Source organism: Protopterus annectens, chromosome 2.part0 (assembly GCF_019279795.1).
Source record: "Protopterus annectens isolate FY-2018-M chromosome 2.part0, PAN1.0, whole genome shotgun sequence".
In the NCBI taxonomy this organism is placed as follows: domain Eukaryota; kingdom Metazoa; phylum Chordata; order Ceratodontiformes; family Protopteridae; genus Protopterus; species Protopterus annectens.
The window spans coordinates 1,074,660,136-1,074,685,097 of NC_056728.1; the positions used below are offsets into that span (position 1 = coordinate 1,074,660,136).

The following is a 24,962-nucleotide window of genomic DNA, read 5'->3' on the forward strand; positions in this document are numbered from 1 at the left end:
TTTAATTTAATCTGGTTAAGTTGTAGTTTTCAGTGATAATAGTTGGTAGTGGATGGTTTATACTATCAGAGATGTTTTAAGTTTTATGTGTTAGTCACAGATGCCGACAAATTTGTGTTTCGGATCAAAAACATCTTATTGAGGGTAATACTGGGTTATACTTAAATATAATCATTACTGTATGCACAGTGCTTTTCTGAGTTGGCTGTCAAACTGGACAACAGATTTTAAATTTAGAGCATCTTCATAAGTTTATGTTAAAAGATAACTGATTCAAAAAAAAAAAACTTTCAAACACAGGATGGAGAGATATGACTGCTGTTTGATACTGAGAGGAACACTTCCAGTTTTAAAATGTCAGCTTGTCAGTTCCTAGACCTCCCAGGCATCGTATATCACCACACCTTTGTTTTGGCTTGCAGCCCGATTTTAAATTAGCTTGTTAAGTTGTATGCAGCACAGAAGCTGTAAACTAGGGCATCAGAATTGTGTTGTAGTGCAAGTCATGGAGTTTGTATTTGTTTCCCGTCATAATTACCCTGAGCTTTTGCAAAAAAAACTTTTAAGCCACAGCATATTGTGAAGCAAACTGGCTACTTTTCTGCTCATCTTCTGGTCAGAGCTTGACGTTCTAGTAAATGTACTGCATCAAGCAGCAGACGAACTCGATTGCCTGTGCATTGTTTTCCGGCCAGTATTGGAAATCTGCTTTTGTACTCTGGCATCAGTGGCTTCCCTAGTGGATTTTGTCACAGAAAAAAGAGAATCATCAATATCACAGTTAAACTTGACTTTCAAAGCTGATAGCATGTCATTTGGGGGCTCAAATTTAATAAATTTTCTTTGATTCAGGGTGAGTTTTTAAACATCAAACAATGAATTGGCCTGGGTGCAGTAAAATATTTAGATCTATTGACTGTGGTTCAGAAGTGTAGAAGGCAAAAACACCAGTGGTTTGATGTTGATAAATCCTGAGCACCTTAATCCACATGAGTGTTTCTTTTTATCTGCTTGAATTTCAGGAACTGAAGAGGCTAAAAGAGACCGGTGGCATATGTAAACTTTTCATATTTGAATCCTAGTTAAGATTTTATGGACGACGTTTCAGTTTGACCCGATTTGAACATGCAAACATTATTTGTACTTGCTGGAGTCGTAAAGCCCCAGAGGGTTGCTTTATGCTCCACAGCTTCATGCAGTCTGAATCAAGAGTACCGAAAAAGTATGCTCACATAGGACCCCGGTTTGGCTATAAAAGTTGCATCAGAGTATATCTGTTTTCAGGCTGCAGGTTTTGACAAGTCTCTGGGTCAGCCAAGGAAATGGAATTCCCCAATTCCCCTGTATTAGAGTCTAAATAAAAATAGGGTACCTGAAGTGGATTTTTTAAATATTCCATGTGGTTTGTTTATTTATTTACTTGCTTGCTTTAACATTCTGCATTAAAATTTTAAAAACTTGAGTATAAAAATAAATGGGTGTTCACTGTCCAAGCTGACTATAGATTTTTTTTAAATCTACACGTAGCATCTTAAAAACAGTATGCAGTTAATATTCATCATAAATATTGCAATTGTGTTAGCTCTTTTTCTTTCTTAATTTTTGGTGAAATGCCAGTGACTATTTTAGATATATAAATTAAAATAATGACATGAAGGGCTTCATGAAGGAGTTGCTTAACAAGCTATAAACTTTATTTTCTGTGTGATGTTTACATGGATTATTGATGAGTGCTTTGTGATGTACTTGTGTTCAAAGTAAAGGATAACATAAGTCATCAGTGAAATTCACTTAGACACACTGAAAACTGTGCATTAACTGGTTTGAAGTATGAATCTGATAAATAGTTGTTAAAATAGATTCATGAACATGTTCTGTACATAGTATACTTAACATTTTTTTAATATTCTGTTAGTTATATTTGTATATAAGTGGCTTTTGACAGAAACATGTTTTGAATGCTGTGTTAACTAGTAAATTATCCATAGAAACAGTTCATAAAAAATCTGTTACCCTGTTTGTACATCCTGAAAATATCCTGTTTTTCCATAAGATGGCAGCATGACACCAGCGGCTTTTATGTAGTTTAAAACTGTTTCCTGCATTACTAGTTGTTTCATCGCTACATGGCATCTTTTGTTTATCTTACACTCTGTGAAGTAATATCAGAATTTCTGGCTGCTGTGATATTTTAAGTAAACATTGCTGTTTTCTAATAAAACTGCCCAGTTCAAACTTCTGCCTTACCCTAGCCATCATCCCATATTAACTTTTTGGTACACTGTTTTATTACTGCTTGCCTGGTTTGTTTTTCTAAATGTGCATTTTACATTAATACTTGCCAGACAGTTGCTGGCACTTGGAACAGTACAGCTGTAATGTCTTATACAAATTCAAAAATGATCTTAAATTAATTTTCATTTATTTGTGGTATATTGGCTGGCATGATGGTTTAGTTAAGATTTCTGCCTCACACCGTTACGGTCTAGGGTTCAAATTTCCATGAAGAGTCTGTGTTTTGTATGCATGTGGGTATGGGTCTTTACAGAAACTTCAGTTTCCACACAATCTTCCAAAAACATACTCATTGATTGATTGCTTGAAACTGCCCAGTTGTATTGCATTTGTCTTGTTCTTGTGGCCATGTTTGGCTGAAATGGTCTCTGGGTCAGTAAGTCAATTCACTTATCTGGGTAACAAACAAATAAAATATCTTACTGAAGAATGGTATCTAACAGCCACTGCTGATTACAAAGTTTCAGGTTTATATTTTGCTACCTTGAAGATATGTGTTTAGTATAACTCTGCTGCTTTCATCAAAATGTTCTTGAGTAATGATTGCTGAAAATTAAGTTTTTGCCCCATCGATCCCGATCTCTAAATAGCATTCTTCAGGTAAGTAGTTCAAAAGCCTGTTTCAGTAACTTTTTTCTTTCTTACTGTAGATAGAGGAAGCTGTCTTTTCTTAGTATGTATTCTCTGCCATGGCTCTGAATTAGAGATTTATTCGGAACGAAAAATCAATTAGTCCTAAATTTATTCATGGATTTCAGCCCTAGCGATCAATGCAAGTCCACTCAGTGGACTCAAGGGGACCCAGTTCATCCCAGTTAATGTGTCTGAAGGGGAATTGCCATTGATGCTTCTTTCTCTTCCTTTAGGTCAGAGATCAGATCTCACTGTCATGGACTGCAGCCTCCAGGAATGACTTCACCCTGCAGATGCCCAAGCTACATGTGGAGACTTTTACTGTTGAAGGGCAGAAAGGCAGACAGGAGTTTGCTACACTGCAGGTTAGAGCTGGTTAATGTTTATAACATGGAACCTTATTTTCTCCAGCACTAAGCTCATAGATTTAAAAATGGTGCCACTCATCACTGAAATTATGTAACACTAAGTCAAACTGCTTGTGTCTTTAAGTGTTGCTTAAATCACATACTTACAACATAGTAATTGGCAACATCTCTATAAAAGTCTGCAAAAGAAAATTATTTTTGAGGAGTATCATTCCAGAAAATCTTAAGTAAAGCAGTATTAGCAAATAAAAGCATGCTATGGTGTTCACAAGCTCTGTGTAACTGCAATATTCTGGTCCTTTCCGTAGCACAGCTACATTTCGGTCACGTAATGCCTTGATGTTTGGAAATTCATAAATATAGTTTATATTTTAGACTGCATAGTTAGACTTGAGGTCATTCAGAAAGACTTAAATAAAAAGTAATTCTGTTGTTGCATTTTCATCTCTGAAAGAATTAGAGATTCTAATGGAAGATATGTTTCATTTATAAACTATACGGTAAGCTCACTTACTGCTGTTTAGAGGGTACTACAGTTCTCCCTACATCATACACAAATCTGTAACTGAATTTTCATTGGCATTACATTAATAGAGTTTTAACTCCTAATTAGCATGTGTTTAGGGTCAGTATTCTTAACTTAACCTGTTAAGAGCAAGTAGCCTTAAAGCTTCCGTTTGCCCTGAAGATATTATTTTTTATGAAGTGAATTAGATAAACTGAGACAACTGAATGTTTGAAGGTTGCAGAAGGTCTGCTAAGGTTAACAAAATGGTTTAAATGGTGTAAAGTTAATGCTGTGGTAAGTCTGATTGGAACCTGCTTTTGTAATCTTATCAGACCATATGTGAATCAGTGCTCATTAATTTAAAACTATCCTAACAGTTTTATCTAACAATTAATAACTGCAAAGCTTGAAATACTACCCCACAAATAAAAATCCCTTTAGAATATTGTTTTTTTTTTTCCTTTTCTTGCAGACGCTCAGCTGAGTCTTAAACATGCCACTGTGTTACATCCCACATTAAAAGAATCTTTATATGATTATTATATCATTATTACAATTGCTACACCTTGGATATGTAGGTTACTAAGAGCCTGATGTGCAAATTGTTTCAGTATATGAGTAAAAACTGCTGGATGTGGTGACAACCATTTCACAGTCATTGTGTGTACTGTGGTGGTATTGCTGTTTCTGTAGTGTGTAGCTAAGCAGAATTAGAATAATTGCTTTTTTCTTTTCCAGAGACAGCATTGGCTAGTTTGAAGAGAAATCCCATAGTCTCTTGTACTGTATGTCCAAACATGAAATCCTCCTTAATTTCCTTATATTAAATTGTGATGCTTTTCAAATAAGCCTAAAAATTCCCAACTGCTATATTCTTTTTTAATGAATGTGTAGGCATTAATAATCTACATCACTTCCTATCTTTAACTATTATACCTACTCTACAACCTCTCCACACACACACTCTAATATGCAACATCTTCTCATATCCACTACAGTCCTCCTACGTCTCTCTGCTCTAAACTCTTATCACTCCCACCTTTCCTAGTCAGTCATGTGTTCGCCTACCTCCTATACCTTTGATACTCATCCAACAACTTCCTCCTTTATCATCTCCCCAGCTCTGTTCAAACTTTCTACCACGTCTTCATAAACTGTCTATACTTCAAATCCTCCCACCTACCTGCAAATCTAAACCAAAGCTATACAAACTTCATTTACCTATTACTGCACTCTCTCTTCTCACAAAAAACTTACTTTGCTCTGGAGACATCCACCCCAACCCAGGCCCCTCTCGTTCTCCCCACAGCCACATAACCCTCAAGCCTGCCTCCATCTCCCCCTTATCACATATTCTCACCGCACCATCCTCGTACACAAAACACATCCTTATCCAAGCACCTGCCTATATACTCACTAAATATTCAAAATCTAACTAACAAAATCACTGAGCTGCACACCTGGATAGCCCATACCACCCCTCACGTCCTTTCCTTATCTGAAACTTGGCTCAAGCCATATATCACTAACAGTGTAATACTCCCACCTAGCTACAATATCTTTCGCTCTGACAAATTCCAAAAAAAAAAAAAAGGGGGGTGGCATAGCCATCCTCTACTCCAATAGCCTCAACCTCTAACCTTTCACCACACCTATTACTGACTTCCACCCAGCTGAACTTATCATCCTAAAGTGCCACCTAAATCCTCACAAGAAATTTGCTGTCACTTCCGCCTATATCCCCCCTGGAAATAATCTGCCCATCCTAGAGAAAATCCTATACTGGTTTTCCCACAATATACCCTATGAAACCTTCATCTTAGAAGATGTCAACAAAGACTGGTCCAAACTTACTACTGACTCTCCACAACTCAGTATCAACCTACATGGTTTCCATCAACTGATATCCACCCCCACCTGCCTCCATAAAAACTCATCTTCCAGCTCCACAATTGACTGGATTCTCACTAACTCCCCCATCCCCCCACCACTACTACAACCTTATTACCTTATCAGACTCCCTTAGTGATCATCTCCCCACCTCAGTCTTAAGACACTCCATCCAACCTCCCAAACTCCACCTCTACAGAGATTGTCGTAAACTCTCTAACTTTAATATCTTCCAATTCAGCTCCATTCTTCCCAGTACAGACTGGTCTGTCCTTAGACAAATCCCTCTCAGTAACGCAGTCAGTATGTTCAATAGCATTTTCCTGAATACCCTAAACTCCCTTGCTCCCTCTAGGAAGATTAGAGTAAAATCAAATTATGCTCCCTGGCTCTCTAAGGAAACTAGGTCCCTTATGCAAAAAGGAGACAGCGCTTGGAAAGCCTGGATCAAAACAAAAGAACTCCCCCTGCTACATAAATACAGACAATTAAAGAATCTTGCTAAGAAACAAAGTAATAGACAAAAATTCCTACTAAAACTCTGCTCAGCTCTATAGCAAATCCAACCAGGCTGTCCCTCCAACCCCTCCCCTTACCCAAATACATCCCCTCAGGAAACCGCTACCCTCCTCAATAAACACTTTGACACCATCCAAAAACTCATATCCTCCAACTCTAGCACATCTTCCCCACCAACCCCTCCTAACCCTCCAAACAAAAATCTCTTCTCCTTTTACCCTGTTCCTACTTCCTACATTAGATCTTGTCTTTTAAATCTCAAATTCTGCTCTTCCTCCACTAAAAATCTATGTCCTACCTTCCTCAAAGTTGCTGCTGAATCCATTGCCTTTCCTGTATCTATTCTAATCAATAGAGCAATTCAATAATCCACCATTCTTACCCTATGGAAATCTCTCTTCACTATTCTGCATAAAGGGGGAAACTCTACTGACCCATCCAACTACTGACCAGTTGCCATTCTATCCCCTCTCTCTAAGATACTTGAAAATTGCATTCACTCACAGCTTAACAACCTCCTCCAGCATAACCTTCTCACTCCCGCTCAGCATGGTTTCTGTCCTAACCACAGCACAACTACTGACATCCTATCTTTCACTCATACCATCGCCGAGGCCCAAGATAAAAATAAACTCATATCCTGTCTCTTCCTATACCTTTCCAAAGCTTTTGATACAATCTCTCACCCTTTACTGCTATGTACATTTGCTACTCTCAACTTATCTTCCACCTCCCTTTCCTGGTTCTCTAAACGTTCATCGTGTTTCACTTTTGCAGTCATGACTGTAGGCTTCTCCCCTGCCGGCAGGCAGTCCTCAGTCGGCCAGAATCACAAAGTCTGGGTCCAGCGTCGGCTGTTCAACCATGCTCCCTGATGTCAGAGTGCCAGGAGTACAAAGCTGACAGCCGACGCCATCTTCTCCAGTCTTTCTTGCCGTGTGGTGTTAGCAGTTCGCAAGTGCCGGTCTGACAATTTTTTCTGATAAACTTCAGTCCGAAGACTTTCTTCTCCACTCAAAGCTAAGTACCCCGTTGGGGAAACTTTTTCTTGCTCCAGTCCGATGTCAGAAAAAGTTAATAATTGTATTTCATGTGGGAAGCAAATACCTCATAAGGATTTTCATTCTTACTGTATTCCTTGCTTAGGCCCTGACCACGACGTAGCTAGTTGTCGGTTTTGTGCTAGATTCAATCAACGTACAATTAAACGAAGGTACGATTTTGCTTTTCATTACTTCGGTAGGCACTTTAACTACAAAATGTCGTCGGATACGGTTCCGGCTACTGGAGTTCACAAACATCGCAAGGATAAAGACAGGCCTCCGAGGTCCAAATCTGATGATAGCACACAAGCGGAGCCAGCTTCAGGTTTGGCCGTCGTCAGTGAGGCGCTTTTGCAGCCCCTGTCATCGGCCATTTCAGAACCAATGGCCGAAACGGACTCTCATGAGGAGCCAACCAGGCCTTTGAATATTTCTATTGCAGGACCTTCGGACAATGCTCCTTCGGATGGGTCCGGAGCCGCTGTGCAGGTACCGGCTTCCGAAGGGGTTTTCAGGCCTACTCAGCTTCTAATAAAGGCAAAGCCAAAGACAAAGGCAAAGACTCCTTCTAAATCAAAGACTGCAACACAGGCCTCTTCTGAACCGGCTCCCAAGTCACAGAAACAGTTACTCAAGATGGCGGAGGATTTACTTACTATGATTAGGGGGTCACATCACCCTCCAGATAAAAGGCCAAGGCAGGGTGTTTATTATGATTCCTCTGATCAGGCTTCTGTTTCTTCAGTTTCTTCTTCTGACCAGGAATATTCTTTCCCTCCTTATGATGATTCTGATGCTGAGGAATCAATTCCTTCAGCTTCTCCTCTTGAGGATTTCTCTTTTGGGGAAACTTTGCATGAAATGAGGGGAACATTTCCACTGGGAAGGACAGGAGTATTCGGAATCTAAGAAAAGACTAAGGGATTTTCTTCTTCTCCCCCAACATAGACCCCTGGCTATTCCTCCTGTTTTGGATATTGTGGATGATGCTTTTTCGGAGGCTAACTTAACCCCTGACTCTCTTCCTCCTGCTCCTGTTAAGCCTGATAGATATTACAGGGTTCCTGATTCCCACCAGTTTTTATACAAGAACCCTTCTGCTGACCCTGAAACCATTTCTCTGGGTCCTAAGGGAGTTAAGGCCGCTTCTGCCAAAAATCCCATTCCCACTGAAAAGGATTCTAGATCTTTAGAAAGATGGGGCAAAAAAGTGTGCACTTCTGCTACTTTATCCATTAGGGCTTTAAACTGTCAGTTTCATATGCTGAAATACCAGCAATTTCTCTTGTCTGTTTTAAAACAAAAGCTTACTTCCATTTCTGCCTGTGTGCAGATAAGGAATTACATGACTTATTGCATGCCACTGAACAAGTTGGGAAGCATGGTTTACACTGTGGATTTGATGCCCTGGAGGCTTCTTGTAGGGCTGCTGCCTCCGGCACAATCATTAGAAGGCATTCTTGGCTAAAGGAACAAAATTTGCCAGAACAAGTAAAAGCTAAATTATTGGATGCTCCTGTTCAGCATAATGTTTTGTTTGGATCAAAAGCTGAAGAGGTGATTAAAAAGATGGAGGATAAGGTGAAATCCATGCAAACAGTTAAAGATTTCTTACAAGTACAGCCACCAAGATTTAGCAGGAATTGGCCTTCTAAAAATTGGTCCTTTCCCACTTCAGACAGGCCTCAGAGGGGTAGATATAGACGCTCCAGAGGAAGGCCTCAAACACAAGCTTCTTATAGACCAAGACAGTGGACTGCTTCCACCCCTAGGGGAGGAGAGGACAGGTAACAAACTCATAGGAAACAAACTCAATGACTCCCTCTGTTGGGCTGCAGGAACTTCTTGCCTGGAAGCTCCTCTCGGAGGAAAACTCTCTCTTTTTTATCAAAATTGGACTCATATAACCCAAGACAAGTGGGTTCTGGATGTGGTTTCAAGAGGTTACAAATTCCATTTTCATACCCTGCCAAGGCCAAGCAGATGGCCAGACCTTCCAAAACATCAATGGACAGAGGCATTAAACCAGGTGGAAGCTCTTTTGGCTATGAAAGCCATAGAACTGGTTCCACTTTCAGAGATGGGACAAGGTTTTTACCCAAGGCTCTTTCTAGTCCCCAGGAAGCAAAACTCATGGAGACCCATTCTGGATCTGTCAGTCTTGAACACCTTTCTAGAGATTCCAAAATTCAAGATGCTTACTCTACAGCAGCTACTTCCAATGCTGTCCAAAGATGCATGGATGGTAACTTTGGATTTAAAGGAGGCATATTCACACATTCCCATCAGGCAGGAACGCAGAAAATACCTCAGGTTCAAAGCTGGATCGAGGCACTTTCAATTCTCTGCGCTGCCCTTTGGATTGTCTACTGCGCCCAGGGTCTTCACCAAATGCCTGGCTCCAGTAGTAGCTTACTGCAGACTCAAGGGAATTCAAATTTACCCTTATCTGGACGATTGTCTAATTCAGGCAGACAGCAAGGATGTCTTACTCCAGCATTTAGAATTTGTACAGAACCTCCTCAAGTTCCTGGGATTCTCTGTAAACATAAAAAAGCCAAATTTGACACCCTCACAACAGATAACTTTTCTGGGTGCTCTTCTAAACACCACAACCCAGATGGCATTTCTGACATTAGAAAAACAATTACAGCTGGCTTCAACTTTCAAAACCTTAGCAACTTTAACTCCGCTATCTGCAAGGAGATTCCTGCAGGCTTTGGGTTACATAGCCTCCTGCATCCTTCTCGTACCATATGCAAGACTACACATGAGGAAAATACAGTGGTACCTAAAAAGTGTATGGTCTTAGCATTGCCACAGTTTAGACATACTGATCTCCATCCTGCCTTGTCTTCAAAAGGAATTCCTTTGGTGGTCAAGGGCATGTACTCTAAACAAAGGGAAACCCTTCTGTCTGCCTCCTTCCACTCAGATTCTAACCACGGATGCCTCGGATTATGCTTGCGGAGCCCATTTTCAGGGCAACTGTCTGCAGGGCCTTTGGAAAAAGGATCAGAAGCACCTGCATATCAATTTAAAGGAAATATTAGCCATTCAGAAAGCTCTAATGGCCTTCAGGAATCTTCTACAACCAGGACAACTACTAATACGGATGGACAACACCACAGTTATGTGGTACATAAACAAGCAAGGGGGATCTCATTCCTACCCCCTTTGCAGACTAGTCATGGATCTATGGAACACAGCTCTAGCTTGCAATCTGGACCTTCAAGCTCAGTTTCTACCAGGGAAGCAAAACTTCCTGGCAGACAGTCTGAGCAGAAACCTTTCGGATCCACACGAGTGGATGCTGGACACCGAAATATTCAGGATAATAACAGCAGTGTGGGGATGTCCTCACATAGACCTCTTTGCATCCCATCTCAATCATCAACTACAGAATTTTTGCACCAGGACTTTCCACAAAGAAGCTTGGAAAGTGGATGCCCTATCATTCAGTTGGAGGAACCTCTCGGGATATGCCTTTCCGCCTCTTCCTCTTTTTCCACGGGTATTATTAAAGATAAAACAGGACAAGCCCAAGATGATAATCTTGCTGGCCCCAAATTGGCCTCGAACGTTTTGGTACCCAACTCTAAAAAACCTATGTCTGGAGCCCCCTTGGGTTTTACCTCAGTCTCCGAACCTTCTGTCACAACATCAGGGTCAGGTTCTACACTCTCATGTCAGAACTCTAAGCCTGGCGGCCTGGTTAATCCAGGGCCTTTGATTTCTTCTTTCCTACCCAAGCAGGTTATGGATGTCATTTTAGAAGCCAGACATCCTAGCACTAGAAAATCTTATGCAGGAAAATGGAAAAGATTTTGTTCCTGGATGCAGGCTCAGTATTCTGATCCTCTTCTTCCGAACATTCCTTTAATTTTACTTTACTTGACAGATCGCTTACATAAGGGTCTCTCTTTCTCTTCCATGAAGATACATGCCTCTGCTATTTCTGCTCATTATAATACAGACCCTCCAATCTTTTCCCACCAGCTCATGAGACAGTTTCTCAGAGGAGCTAAGAACTTAAGACCTCCTAGATCTCCCCCCATTACTGCTTGGGATCTAACTATGTTTTGGAAAAACTAACCTTGCCTCCTTTTGAGCCTGCTGCCTCTTCTGACATCAAGTTTTTATCTTGGAAGACAGCCATCCTGTTAGCCCTAACCTCTGCTAGGAGAGTTTCAGAGTTACAAGCTCTTATGGCTGTGGAACCTTATATTATTTTTCATCAAGACAGGGTGTCTTTGAGGACTAATCCTACCTTCATGCCTAAGGTGGTTTCCAAAGTGGCTTTAAATCAAACTATCCACTTGCCAATTTTTTTCCCCACTCCTCAAAATAAAGGGGAAAGGATGTTACATTTCTTGGATGTACACAGACAACTACGTTTTTACCTGGACAGAACCAAGGACATCAGAAAATCAGAACAATTGTTTGTTTCTTATGCTTCAAGTTCCCAAGGTAAAGCCATTTCAAAACAGACCATTTCTAAATGGATTGCTCATGGAATCAGATTTTGTTATTCACACCATGGAAAGCAAATCCCAGGAGTATCTGGACTCATTCCACCAGAGCTGCTGCCACTTCTGCGGCCTTCCTCAGGGGAGTTCCTACCAAAGACATTTTGGAAGCTGCAACTTGGAGTTCAGTGCATACTTTTTCTAAGCACTACAATCTACCTCTCTACTCTAAGTCTGGGGCAGGCTTTGCCTCTGCAGTCTTGCAGGGCCTTTTAGCCGCCCCTTCCACTTTATGACCACCTCCCTTTCTTTCAGCTTTGGGATTCTACCCTACAGTCATGACTGCATCAGTGAAACACAATGAACATAGTACAGTTGTGTACACCTGCCATAATTGTAGATGTTCGAGTGTCTTCACTGTTGCAGTCTGGGTTTCCCTCCCTCCTGTCCCCTCTTATTTTTACTTTTGTGTGGTTCCTTTTTTCACCATTCTTCTGAGGTGTATTTGCAAAGGATATGGGACCTTTCTTATTTTGGGACTCCTGACATCTGGGGCAAGAAAAACTGGAGAAGATGGCATCGGCTGTCAGCTTTGTACTCCTGGCGCTCTGACGTCAGGGAGCATGGTTGAACAGCTGACGCTGGACCCAGATTTTGGGATTCTGGCCGACCGAGGACTGCCTGCCAGCAGGGGAGAACCCTACAGTCATGACTGCAACAGTGAAGACACTCTAACATCTACATTTATGGTAGGTGTACACAACTGTACTTTACCTATCCTGCAGGCAGCAATCTGTTAAATGGTTCTCCTCCTTTTCTCCATTCATTTCTGTCCCAACCGAAGTACCACAAGGTTCCATCTTGGGTCCCCTTCTGTTTAATGTCTTCACCTGCAATCTTTATACTTCTTGTAAACAGTCCTCCCTCATCCAATTTGCTGACAACTCAACTCTCATCTCCATCTCAAACAATATCTCTGAACTCCATACCCTAAACCAACATGCCTTTCTATCCACTGAACACTGATCGTCTGATAATCTGGTTATCCTTAACCCTAAGAAGACCAAACTATTACTCTCTCTCCCCCGTTCTCTTACTCACCATAAATTCACCTTTGCTATTACATCCTCTAACAATACAATAATCTAACCCGAAACCCATACGAAATTCCTTGAAGTCATCATTGATGATGACCTCAAATTGAACCTGCACATACTCCAGTGCATAAAAAAAAACACCAGAAACTAGATTTACTGCATCGCAACACAAGATTTCTAACCCCTAATGCCAGACTCTCCCTAGCACAGGCACTCCTCCTTCCCTCCCTCCTATACGCTGCCCCAGTTCTTACCAACATTCAGGCCACAATGGTGAGCAGACTTCAACAAACTTACCATAAAATAGCTAGATTTATCACAAATTCTCCGTACAATGCACATCACTACCTTGCCCTAAACTCTCTCCAATGGCTTAAACTCCCCCAACAACTCCTGGAATCACAATTTCAAATGTTATACTTCATTCTATACAAACCTTTGTCCTGTCCAGCTCTCTCATCCTTGATCTCTACCTGTTCTCTACCTCAGACCCTCTGTACCTCAAATCAGGAACTACTAGACATCTACCAACCTAAGAAAACAGTAGGCAAACTTCTATATAAAAACTCTGTTGCCCATGCTTGGAACAAACTTCCCTTAGACATAACAGAAGGCTATGTTCCTGCGATATGGAAAATAGCCCACATCATTCCCCTCCACAAAGACATCCCCTCCACCGATCTCTCCAATTACTGCCCCATTGCTATCCTCTCCCCTCTCTCCAAGATACTTGAAAAATGTATCAACACCCAAATCTTCAACTACCTCCTAGCTAATTATCTCCTCTCCAAAACCCAAGATGGTTTCAGGCCATATCACAGCACTACCTCCACTCTGCTCTCCTTCACCAACACTATACTTCATCACAGAAACAATGGCCTCTTTTCTACTGCCGTATTTCTATATCTCTCAAAGGCCTTTGACGTGGTATCTCATGAGCTACTACTGTCTTCTCTCCCCAACCTCTCCTTCTCACAATCAGCCTGCAACTGGTTCCACAGCTATCTACACGGGCGCCAGCAATCAGTAATCTGGGATGATAACCTATCACCTGGCCTCCCAGTTACTCTCAGAGTTCCCCAAGGGTCTATTCTTGGCCCTCTGCTATTCTCACTTTTCACTAACAACCTACGTACTACCACCACACAAGCATCTCTTATACAGTACACAGATGACTCTACTCTCATCTGCTCTGCCCCCACTCTACCAGAACTACAACAAATCACACAGGAATCATTCTCTTCTGTAGAAAGCTGGCTATCCAATGCTCAGCTCCTACTCAACCCAAGTAAGACAAAACTTCTGTTCCAACCTTTCAAAGCCACCCAAAACATCCCGCACTTCAACATTCTCGCCAAAGACAACGCCATCATCTCTCCATCAGAACACACAAAATTACTCGATGTGGAAATAGACAACAAACTTAGATTTGACAACCACATATCTCTCACAATAAAAAAAGTTCACAAGAAACTTGGTGCATTATATTGAAGCCGCCAGTTCCTAACCAAGGCGGCTAGAATCTCCATAGCCAATTCCCAGCTAATCACCACCCTACTGTATGCATCCCCCATACTTACCAGCCTTAGACTGCCAGATCTACACAAGTTTAATGTTTGTTACAACAAAACTGCTAAATTTGCCACTGGAACCTCCTACCTCAGTCATCATTGTATCTCTCTTAAAGAACTAAACTGGCTAGAACTCCCACAACTCCTTCACTTTAATCAACTCACCCTCGCTCATAAACTTATTAACTACCCCCATAACATCCCTTCCCTTCAAACCCTATCACTCCACTAGGCCCCTAAGATCAAGCAACAAAAATAAACTCACTATTATCAAACCCAAAAACTCAGCAGTAGAAGCCATATTTTCATGTACCATATCTAAACTTTGGAACAATCTTCCAACCTTTATAACTACTATACCTTCCAGCAGCCTTTTCAAGACTGCACTCAAATTCCACTTAAATTTGCACTGGCTTTGTCCTTGTTCTAATCCACACTAACACCCCCCTTACCCCCCAACTGTACTACTGCCACTACTAACCACAGTCAGAATTAGCTAGTTGTCTTTGCATACTTTAAAATCTTGTCTGACAGCTGTGTTACTAATATAAACGACAAGAAACTATCTTAACTTGCAGCATTTACTGTATATACTGTTGATAATCAGTATCTTGTTGTTGTATTAAAGCCAACAACCTGTAATGCTGTTTACTATTGCTGCAACTTTGTATCTCTATTTATCATGTACGTGATGTGGAGCTTTTCTCCCCGGACATCCACTTAAAAAGGACCTGGGTCCAGTCGGAAATTTCCGGTAAACAAATGTAAGTAAATAAATAATATGTTCCATCACCCACCCATCACACTTTAAAAATGAACTCAAACTTCATCTATTTAACTCCAAAACGTGCCCCTGTCAAGACCCAACCTCAGCTCCCCATACCCCATATATATATCTAAATAATCACTCTCCTTTCACTAGTACAATGCTGATGGACAAAATTCTTATGTAAATATGTAATGTCTCTGTAAAAATATTATGCTTATATTGCTTTGTGCATGCATTCTACTTTGTTTTCTTTAACTGGCTGTATAGCAAACTTTTTAATTTTCTTTTACTCAAATATTTTTATTTATTTTAAACTGTTTGTTAATGGAGCTTTTCTCCTCGGGTCTCCACTGAAAATGGGCCACAAGCCCAGTTGGACCAACACAGTTAACAAATGTCAATAAATAAATAAAATAACATTATAACAGAGGAGGTCCACTCTCTTAAACAGCAGTATTGCTGCTGATCGACAATGTAGGCAATAGATAATTTGGCATGTAAAGCTGCCTCATGCTACTAGCCCCTCTCCTTATACCCATAGTTCTTTGCACCAGAACATTCCCCTCCAGATCTTTTTTTTTTATGTATGTGATTGTCATTGCATCTCCCATCAGTAAATTCCACACTTACCACAGATCTTGCATTGTCCAATCCACCACCATTCTTCCCTCTTCTTCTTGAAATGCATGCATCTCAAAGAAATCTCTATTACTGACACCCCTGCTAGATCTAACAATATAAAACTCTGGTTAATATATCACTACAGAGGGCATATGTGTCTTCCGCTCACCCACGTATTTAATCTATGTATCATACAAAACATCATGCCAAAGCAAACCAACCCAAAAGATACCTCTCAGTTCCTTCCAATATCCATCCTACAAGTTCTGGGCAAACTTCTTGAAAAGATAGTCTGCACCCAACTCTCTCTGTATATCCAGCAGTTCCAACTGCTGTCCATCAAACAACATACATTCTGACCTAGTTAAATTACTTTGACAGCACATCGGTCCGTAACTGATGACTTCCTGCTGTGTTGTGATAGTGGCCTCTTTACAGGTGACGTGAGAAAGGCATTTGACATCATTCACCACTATCTTCCCCAAAACAAACTAATTGAAATAGGTATCAGTCCAGATGCCACTCTCAAGTTTAAAAAGTTCCTCAGTGACAGACACTTCAGAGTTAAAATAGGATCCTCCCAATCAGAATCTGCACCTATTGCCAAAGGTGTACCACAGGGATTCATTCTTGTGCCCCTCCTCTTCCCCATATTCATTAGCAATCTTCCTTGTAACCTCCCCCAGATCTCACTTATCCCTTATGCTGATGACATGGTCATTTACCGATCAGGTCACTCTCATACCAGCATTCAGTGCCAACTCCAGTAAGAATTACATGAGCTCCACTAATGACTCATAAACAATAACCTATTTCTCATCCCCAGCAAGACCAAAAGTATGCTTTTTGGAACTCCACAGAAGATTCACCATACACCTAGCACTTAACTGTCTGTGACCTCACAACCATTCCACAAATACAACTTCCACCTTTGAATACCTAAGACTATGGCTTGCTCAGTCACTTAATTTCCATTTTTACATAATCAAAGTGAAAGCTAAAATAAACTCCCTCCTCTTCTGGGTCAAAAAGATCTCCCCTTTTTCATCCCAAACAGCCAGAGCATTCACTGACAAATAAACTCTCCTTTCTCAAATTGAGTATGGTTTCCCAAATTTTGCTTCTGCCTTCAAGAAAACCACTGCCACACTCCAGACCATCTCTAACAGCATTTACCAATTCATTACAAACTCACCTCACTGACCCTAGAAAATGCAAATGGCTACCCATAAAACAAAGATCTAACCTACATTTAGGATCCCAACTCTACTAATTACCCCAGCTCCAACATTTGCTCCCCTTACAGCTACGTTTCACAAAAAAAAATCTTCTCATGCAACCTCACACACTATTCAAAAGCCAAACCAATTCTCATTACCCCTAGAACCAAATTCCATAGTACTCCCATCAGGCACCTACAGTCATCTACCCCAGGGAACTACCACATTGACAATGCACCCCTAAGAGTTGACCTAGTTGTTTGGGATTTGGGAACTTATGTGGACAGTGATCAGCATGTGTCAATTGTTGTACGAAAGTCCTTCTATAATTGCACAGTGTGATAAAATAAAGTACTGGCAGCACAGCTAGCTGGAAATTTGTAAATAATTATATGTCATTGGTGAATATCAAAATGATTTGTACATGATGCTTGTGTTACAAATGTATTAGAACTGCATGTTGTATGTATAGCAAACTGATTTGTATAGACATGTGTTGAAAAGGTATTTGTAAAGTGATGTGTTTGAAATGTAACCACAGTGTCCCTGCTGCAAAGAACAGAAATGTACATGTACTATTGTAACTGTTTAAATGTATCTGTTTTTACAGAAGAAACTGGAGTGTTAATCTCAGTTCTGCAAACTTTAGAAAAATATCTGAAATTAAATTACTTTATAGGCTAGGCCATAAAGAGGCTATCTCACAGGTTTCAATGCAGCCAGAGACACAAACTCTGTACTAGGAAGTTTTCTGGATTGTCTTTGGGGTGAACTAATTACTGGTCTTGAAGCATAGAGGTATGCAATTGTTGTATGACTTTCGGCACCAGCCAAAGATCTGAGCAAAAGCCCTTGTGTGTGTATTTTTACAGGTAGGTGCTAAATACTGCCAGCAATGGGGGTTTGCATGAGAACTAGAAGTCAGATGACCAGAAATGATGTCATTCTGCAAGCTATCCCAGCAGTAATATTTTAGATATTATTTTGAGAAGTCTTTTTGGTGAGAGACAGAGCCTCCTGCATTCTGTCTTGGACCTGACAACAAGAAGAACCATTCACCACATCATATGCCTTGCTCTATTAGTAAGTTATTATTAAATAGTATAATTATCTTATATTCAGTCAGGAATATAGTGAAGCTTAGTTTAGATATTATTTTTCTTTCTTTCTTTGAGTCTGTCCTGCAATGTTGTTTTAAGTGTTTTCTGTGGTTTTGAACTCTGATATCACTGTGAATATATACTTAATATTTTCTCATTCTTTTATTATTTATTATTAAATATATTTAAACCTTTCATTGTTGCTGATCTTTGTAGAGATATTTAAGTTTTGAGAGTATTTGCATATTTATTTGGTAAAACTGTGTGTGCCACTCCTAACAGCCGTGCTCTTTTTTGAGCTGCCCACAGATACCTTACTAAAAAGACACAAGGCCTAAACAACATATACTTCTCAAAGCCCTGTCACTATACTTTGCATCCTACAGACTGCTAAAAGGTGACCTGTGTCTGGCGTACAAGGCATCCTCCAACCCATTACTAATGAATTTACTGCATATCATTAAATGTAATGGCATCAGAAATACTTAGTTTAGAGATCTAAATCTTTTCTGCAACATCAGAAGAATGGTTTGGAGGGACATGTTTATGTCGCAGAGGATAATGCTGCTGTGGAACAGGCACATCATCCACATAAAACAAAGTTCATCCCTATCCATATTCAATCAGAACTTGGATCTGTGGATGGGGAACAGAAAATTTCTTCCGGACTGCCTCCTGTACTACTAATGGACACTGGCAGCTCCTAAATACTTTATGCCATGCATGGGACCCCCAAAATTATGTATGGTATGAACCCAGTTATGCTCATTAAGGGAAACATATATAATTATCGACCATGTGATGGGAAAGGCCAATTTCTAACCAAATGGGATAGGTTAATTTGAGCACAACAAGGGAATTTGGCTAGGGTTAAAATGGCCTGTAAAGGCAGCTAGCCTGGTACTTGCCTATGAACCTATAGGTCTGGTGGTAAGAGGCTAGAATATATGGTTTTGGGGACAGTCATTAAAATATTATACCTTAAAACCTAATTTTTCTGTGTGTTGTATCAGCTCTGCTAAACTCCTCTAACCACTTGTCAGACATGTTTATTGGTTGACACTTTGTCCTGGGTTCTTATGTGGATTTTTTTGTGTGTAAAAGCTGTGGTATTTCTGTAAAATCATGTTTTTACAGACTAGGGCTAGAGTGTTTGATGCTTGCTACTGAAAACCTTTAGTTCGAAAATTTATTTTTTTAGTTAGGAATTAAGCCCACTCTTCAGAGCTTCATTATCTGTCTATGAGACACCTTTCATTGCTATCATATGGAAATGGGACTTGATCACTTGATTTTTCCCTATACAGGCTGCAAGAAAGAAAAAGTTATTCAGAATTCATCTTTGTCTCAGCTGCTGATTTGTGACTGCTCTGTGGCTATTAGTTCGTTTGACCACTCTCATTCCCTCTGGTGCTTCTCCTTGGGAAGCAACTAAGGAACATGAGGCAGGCACATCCTGTGTGGTTGTTCAGCTGCCCTTTTCAAGTAAGGAAAGACTCTTGCTGGCATTAGAGAAGGGACTGGGAGATGTTCTTTCATTAAGCCTGTCTGAGGAGTGTCATTCTTGGGGATGGAACCTTCTTTCAAGCAGCTGTTTTTCTGGGGAGTCTCCCAGAAAAAGGAAACCTAAACTAGACATTTTTTCCTCCTAAAGCAGAAAAGGACAATTGACTGGGCTTTGCTAAATGCTTATTTAGAACTTTTTGGTCTTTAAATGTTGATCTTTTCCTCATTTGAAAAGGAGAAGAATTTCCTCTCTCTCTCTCTGTCTCTCAGATACAGATTCATAGGTGAAGCAACAGGAATTAGACTTGGAATGTGTTTCTAATGGGAAATCTGACTCTGACAACAGTTATTTTTCAGAGTTCCCTTCTGAGGAGTTTTTTTTTTCTGATACTACTGCCAGAATGAAGGAGTTGTTTCACTGACAACAAAAAGAAATACCAGAGTCTCAGCAAAGCTGTTATGGTTTGTTACTGGTGTTTCCCAAACCTGCAGTAGTCCCTCCAGTGTTGCAAGCCTTAGATGATGCTTTTGTGCAGCCAGCACTTGGCCTGACAGCCACCTGCTTCAAGAAAGTCTCATAAATTGTGTAAGGTACCCCAGATACAAAATTTCTTGTTTCTAACCGAAGGCCAGATCCTGCAGTAAGTTTTCTGTCAAATCCATCTCCTGCCAAACTCCTTATGGCAACTAGCTCTTTCCATTTTGACAAACTTGAGAAAAGTAGTTAATAGATTTTGGAAGAAAGTTTATGCTTCCTGCACCTTGGCCTTGACAGTAGTAAGTTATCAGACTCACATGCCTAAATTTCTGCTGGCTTCTTTTAACAAAAAGTAGTAATTAATTGATGACCTTCCTTCATCAGTAGCTAAAGCATCTTTAAATTCTGTAGTAACCTCTGTGTCTTGGGTAACCAAACATTCCTTTCAGTGTGCTTATGACACTGCCTATGTGATATCCAGAGCAGTTGTCACTGCGTCTGTTTTGAGAAGATTTACCTGGGTACTTTCTCAGACTTAACCAGTGAATTTCAAAGCTGAGATTCTGAATGCTCCTTTGAATAAAGAAATGTTGGGGCTTCCTCTGCTGAGGTCCTTAAAAGGTTTTATGAAAGGAAAAAGTTAATTCAGGGGTTACCTAGATTTTTTAACCCTCCTTTCCAAAATATAGTAGGAACTTTTCTTCCACTTCAGGTTCCTCTTTCAGGAATAGAATAAATGTTCCTTGCAAGGTACAGGCAAGCACACTTTCAAAAAGCAGTGACAGGGAGATTCAGAGAAGAAACTGGGATCCTCCCAAAACCAAAGCTAATCTTAGAAAATAAACTATGTGCCCCCTCAGGTGTTTCCCCATCCCACCCTGCAATCCTGTAAAGTTGTTCCAGAGCCTAGGCCTTCATTTTCCTCTTTGGCAATGTAGGGCACTGAGATGGTTGTTAGAATGGCAGTAAAGGAAGGGAAGAAAAAAAAAAAGAATCTCTGGCATGAGTGATGAACCTTTTTATCAACCTGGGTTTCATGTGGATATAGAGAAATCAAGTTTTATTTTATTCCACAGGAGGGAGTTTTTGAGATGACTACTGCATACATCCCTCAATGTCCTTTCTTCCTCATGATTCCTTTGGCCAGATTTCACATGAGGCTGACTCCGTAGTTTGTTGAATCAGTACAGACTCAGCATCAGCACCCCTTTTCATGTTAGATTCCAGTGCTTGGGTTTGTGAAAAAGAACCTTTTACTATGGGTGATCCCAACCAAGGCCTTCCTTTCTCCCTTGCAGCTCCTACTCAGTCTGTAACCACAGATGCATCACATTTTGCTTTGGGAGCTGTTTCCTAGTGAATGAAAGCAAAGGGCCTCTGGGCCAAGCAAGACTGATTAAAACACATAAATATTAAATTAAATAATGGCTGTGATCAATGCTTTCAAATCTCTGAACCATCTTTGGACCCCAGACACTCTGATAGTAATCTCAGACAATACCACAGTGATATGTGGTATGCAGAAAAATAAGGAGGAGCCATGTACTATTCCCTTTGCTGACTAGCTGTGGTAGCCTGGGATCTAGTGGCTCAGTATAGTCTCTCCCTCCAGGCTACCTATATTCCATCATTGCAAATAATTTTGCAAATAAGCCAAGCAGAACCAGGATAGACCCCTTAGAAATGGAAATCTGCAGTGAACTCCTCAAGAAGATTTGTTTGTCTCCGGTCTCAACAGACAGTTAAGGAATTTCTGTTCTGGGACTCCTTGCACACAGATCTTGGAAGACCGATGTTTTTTCATTCCCATGAGAAGGAATGCTCCTATTATGCTTTTCCATCCTTTCCTCTGATAGTTCTTCTAAAGATACAGGACTTCCCAAAGGTTATCGTAGTCATTCCCTTTTGGCACAAGCAACAGTGGTTCTCCCTTCTCTTGAAAATTCCATGGACAACTATCACAAGCTTCATCACAGAACTGACTTGCAACAGACAGGGGTTATTTGATAAACCACCCCAACCTTCAACTTCTTCAGCTGACTGCTTGGATGATAGAATTTTAAATCTTTTAGGAACTACTTTTCCGATTACATGCAACAGTATTAAAGGAAACAACGTAACCTGCTACCTGAAATTCATGTGTGGGAAAATGTAAAAGATTTTCTAGTTGGTGCCAAACCATGAACAGGGGCAATTTTAAGGCTCAGACTCCTTTCATTCTTCAGTAGTTCTGTGGGTTATTATGCACTGGACTTTCTTACTCTTTTATCAAGATTCATCTCTCGACCATCTCTGTTTATCTATCCTTAGACACCCACCCACCCCACCTTTCTAACCTACATCAAGTGAAGCAGTTTTTAAAGTGTTTTTTTCCATATCCATCCACCTAGAAGTCAGGTGGATCTTACTGGAAAAAAAATGCAATGTTTTCAACCTGTTCATGAGACTGATTTGAAGTTCTTATCTTGGAAAACAGTATTACTCATTGGTCTGACTTCTGCAAGAGTAGTGTCTGACTTACAAGCTCTTACGGTGACTCACCCCATCTCAGTTTTCACAAATATAGGGCTACTTTGAGAACAAATCTTTCCTGTATGCCTAAGGGCATTTCAGAGTTTACCAAACTATTCATCTTTCTGTTTTCTTTCAAGAGCCTAAAACGGGGAAGAAAGAATGTTACATACTCTGGATGTCTATATTCATCTCTGATACTACATTGACAGTACAAAAACCTTCAGGATTGCTGAGCAGCTGTTTATTTCCTTTGAACGTAAGAAAAAGTGACCATGTCAAAACAGACAGCTTCTAAATAGTCATCCTATCCTATTACCTTTTGTTATTCTTATTATAATAAGACACTTTAAGGCAAAGTCAAGTCCCACTCTACCAGGGCTTTGGCTACTTCTGTGGCTTTTTGGAAAGGGATGAAATTGAGACATGAACTACAGGCATTATCTTGGTCATCTGTATGCAGTGCACGCCTTTACCAAGCATTGCAAACAAGATTCTCCAGAGATCTAATGCTGTATATATTTCAGTTGTGTACACAAATGCTTTTGCTGTATTAATAGCAAGAGTAAATATTGGATCTGGAAATTGATCTTTTATTAGGACAATAGTATCTAAAGTGGTAGTTTCATTTGTGGTGAAGAACAAATTAAAGTAGTTAAATTAGAGAGGTCAGCAAGAAAAAAAGCACTTTAAATTTATTGACAAAACTAATGCAAAGGTCTTAACATCAAGGCTGATCAGAGCGATTGGCTAATTGTTCAGGTAAAGAATGTCTATTTGGGAAGGGGCATGAACTTAAAGTAATTAAGATATTTGCTTGAAAATCCTGTTGGTTGTAGAAAGGAATAGAATTTTTTTTTTTTAAAAATTGTGTCTAATATTGCTAATGAATTTGTAAAAAATCAAAAAAATAAAACTGAATGAGTGTTTTGTGGTGTTTAAGGGCTTTTATTACATTTGAAATGTTATGCCCTATGCAGTGGGACAGTCTTGTTGAGGTAATGCTCAGATGGAAGCTTGGGGAGAGAGATTCTCAATACTTTTCTGTATCTCCAGTGGTACTTGTTAACTGGAGAATTATAGATATTTAAAAAGATTAGAAAATTCCCCAACAACGGTCTTGGTCTCACTAATTATTTTGTCACCAAATTCGAATGAGATTTTGATGGGATCGTTTTGAATTTAAATAACTGTGTCTAAATATTTTAAAGTTGTTTTGAGCGTATTCAGAAACATATGCATTTAGTCTGTCTTTAATCCATTATCACTGCATTAATTGTTTAAGGTTTAAATCTGGAGATCTTTAATTTGCTTTTCTGTATTCATGTCATACGCTTTAATGAGCTTTCCTTTTAAAAGCCTCCTTTTGCCTGATAATCATCAAGTCCTCGCCAGTTGAACTTGACCTCATTCATATCCTAGGGGTTGAAGGAGTCTCAGAAATATCTCTTAACATGACAGCCATATAGGAGGTACCTTCATCCTGCGGAGGAGTTTGTGTTCTTGTCAAGATATTGGCAAAGAGAGTATTTTTATTTAGTCTAACCCCACCCCTTGTAGTTACATGGGCCCACGTGTCACTGCAAGAACCACCTATACAATGATATCATGAGCATTCATGTTTTTCCACACAAGCATGGCAAAAATTGCTATCACCAGCTTAGTAACAACCAAAAATACTGTTGCTAGGCTAAACAAGGAACTCCAGATCCTAAACAATTCAACCAAAGTCAGATACAAGATAGAAGTAGCCACCCAGGTGAAAGATAACTAAAAAGCCTTTTTTAACTACGTCAAAAACCTCAGAAAACAATGTCTGGGACAGGGTCTATTGAGGCAAAGTCAATAGTAAATGATATCACATACTCAGACTCTAAAGGCATTGCCGATCTTCTAACAGACAAATTTAGTTCAAACTACACCCACCTCTCCCATCCATTCTTCTTAGATCTCTTACCTACATCTACATCTCCCTATTAAATATCCTAAGAACATGCCCTTAAGGCACTATCTAAGGCTGAGAACATTACTTTAGTGGGCCCGGACAGCATATCAGGCTGCCTGCTCGTCAGCCTGAAACATGGCATGTCAGACCCCCAACAGAGACTATTCAATATCAGCCTCAAAACAGACTTAATGTTAGATGAATAAAGGACAGAAACAGTCATTTCTTTGCATAAAGGCGGGGGTTCAGTGAACCCGGGTAATTATAGACTCATAAATCTGAGCAGCCTCACATGTAAGGCTATGGAATGGATCATTATTGAGTCAATAAATAAGGATATAGGTAATCTACAGACTCTCAACCCATCCTTTTCAGATTTGTCAAGGGTAGATCCTGCCTGCTTAACATTGTTGCCTTCT

The 24,962-nt window shown here is 40.1% G+C and overlaps 1 protein-coding gene across 2 annotated transcripts in view; it reads left to right on the forward strand.

Annotated features, from left to right (window-relative positions):
* CCDC171 (coiled-coil domain containing 171) overlaps positions 1–24,962 on the forward strand; it is a 3,960,104-nt gene that overhangs the window by 3,214,636 nt on the left and 720,506 nt on the right. For both annotated transcript variants that reach the window (XM_044061288.1, XM_044061289.1), the window contains exon 23: positions 3,162–3,293. In XM_044061288.1, coding sequence (XP_043917223.1) covers positions 3,162–3,293 — 132 coding nt within the window. The remainder of the gene's footprint in view (positions 1–3,161; positions 3,294–24,962) is intronic.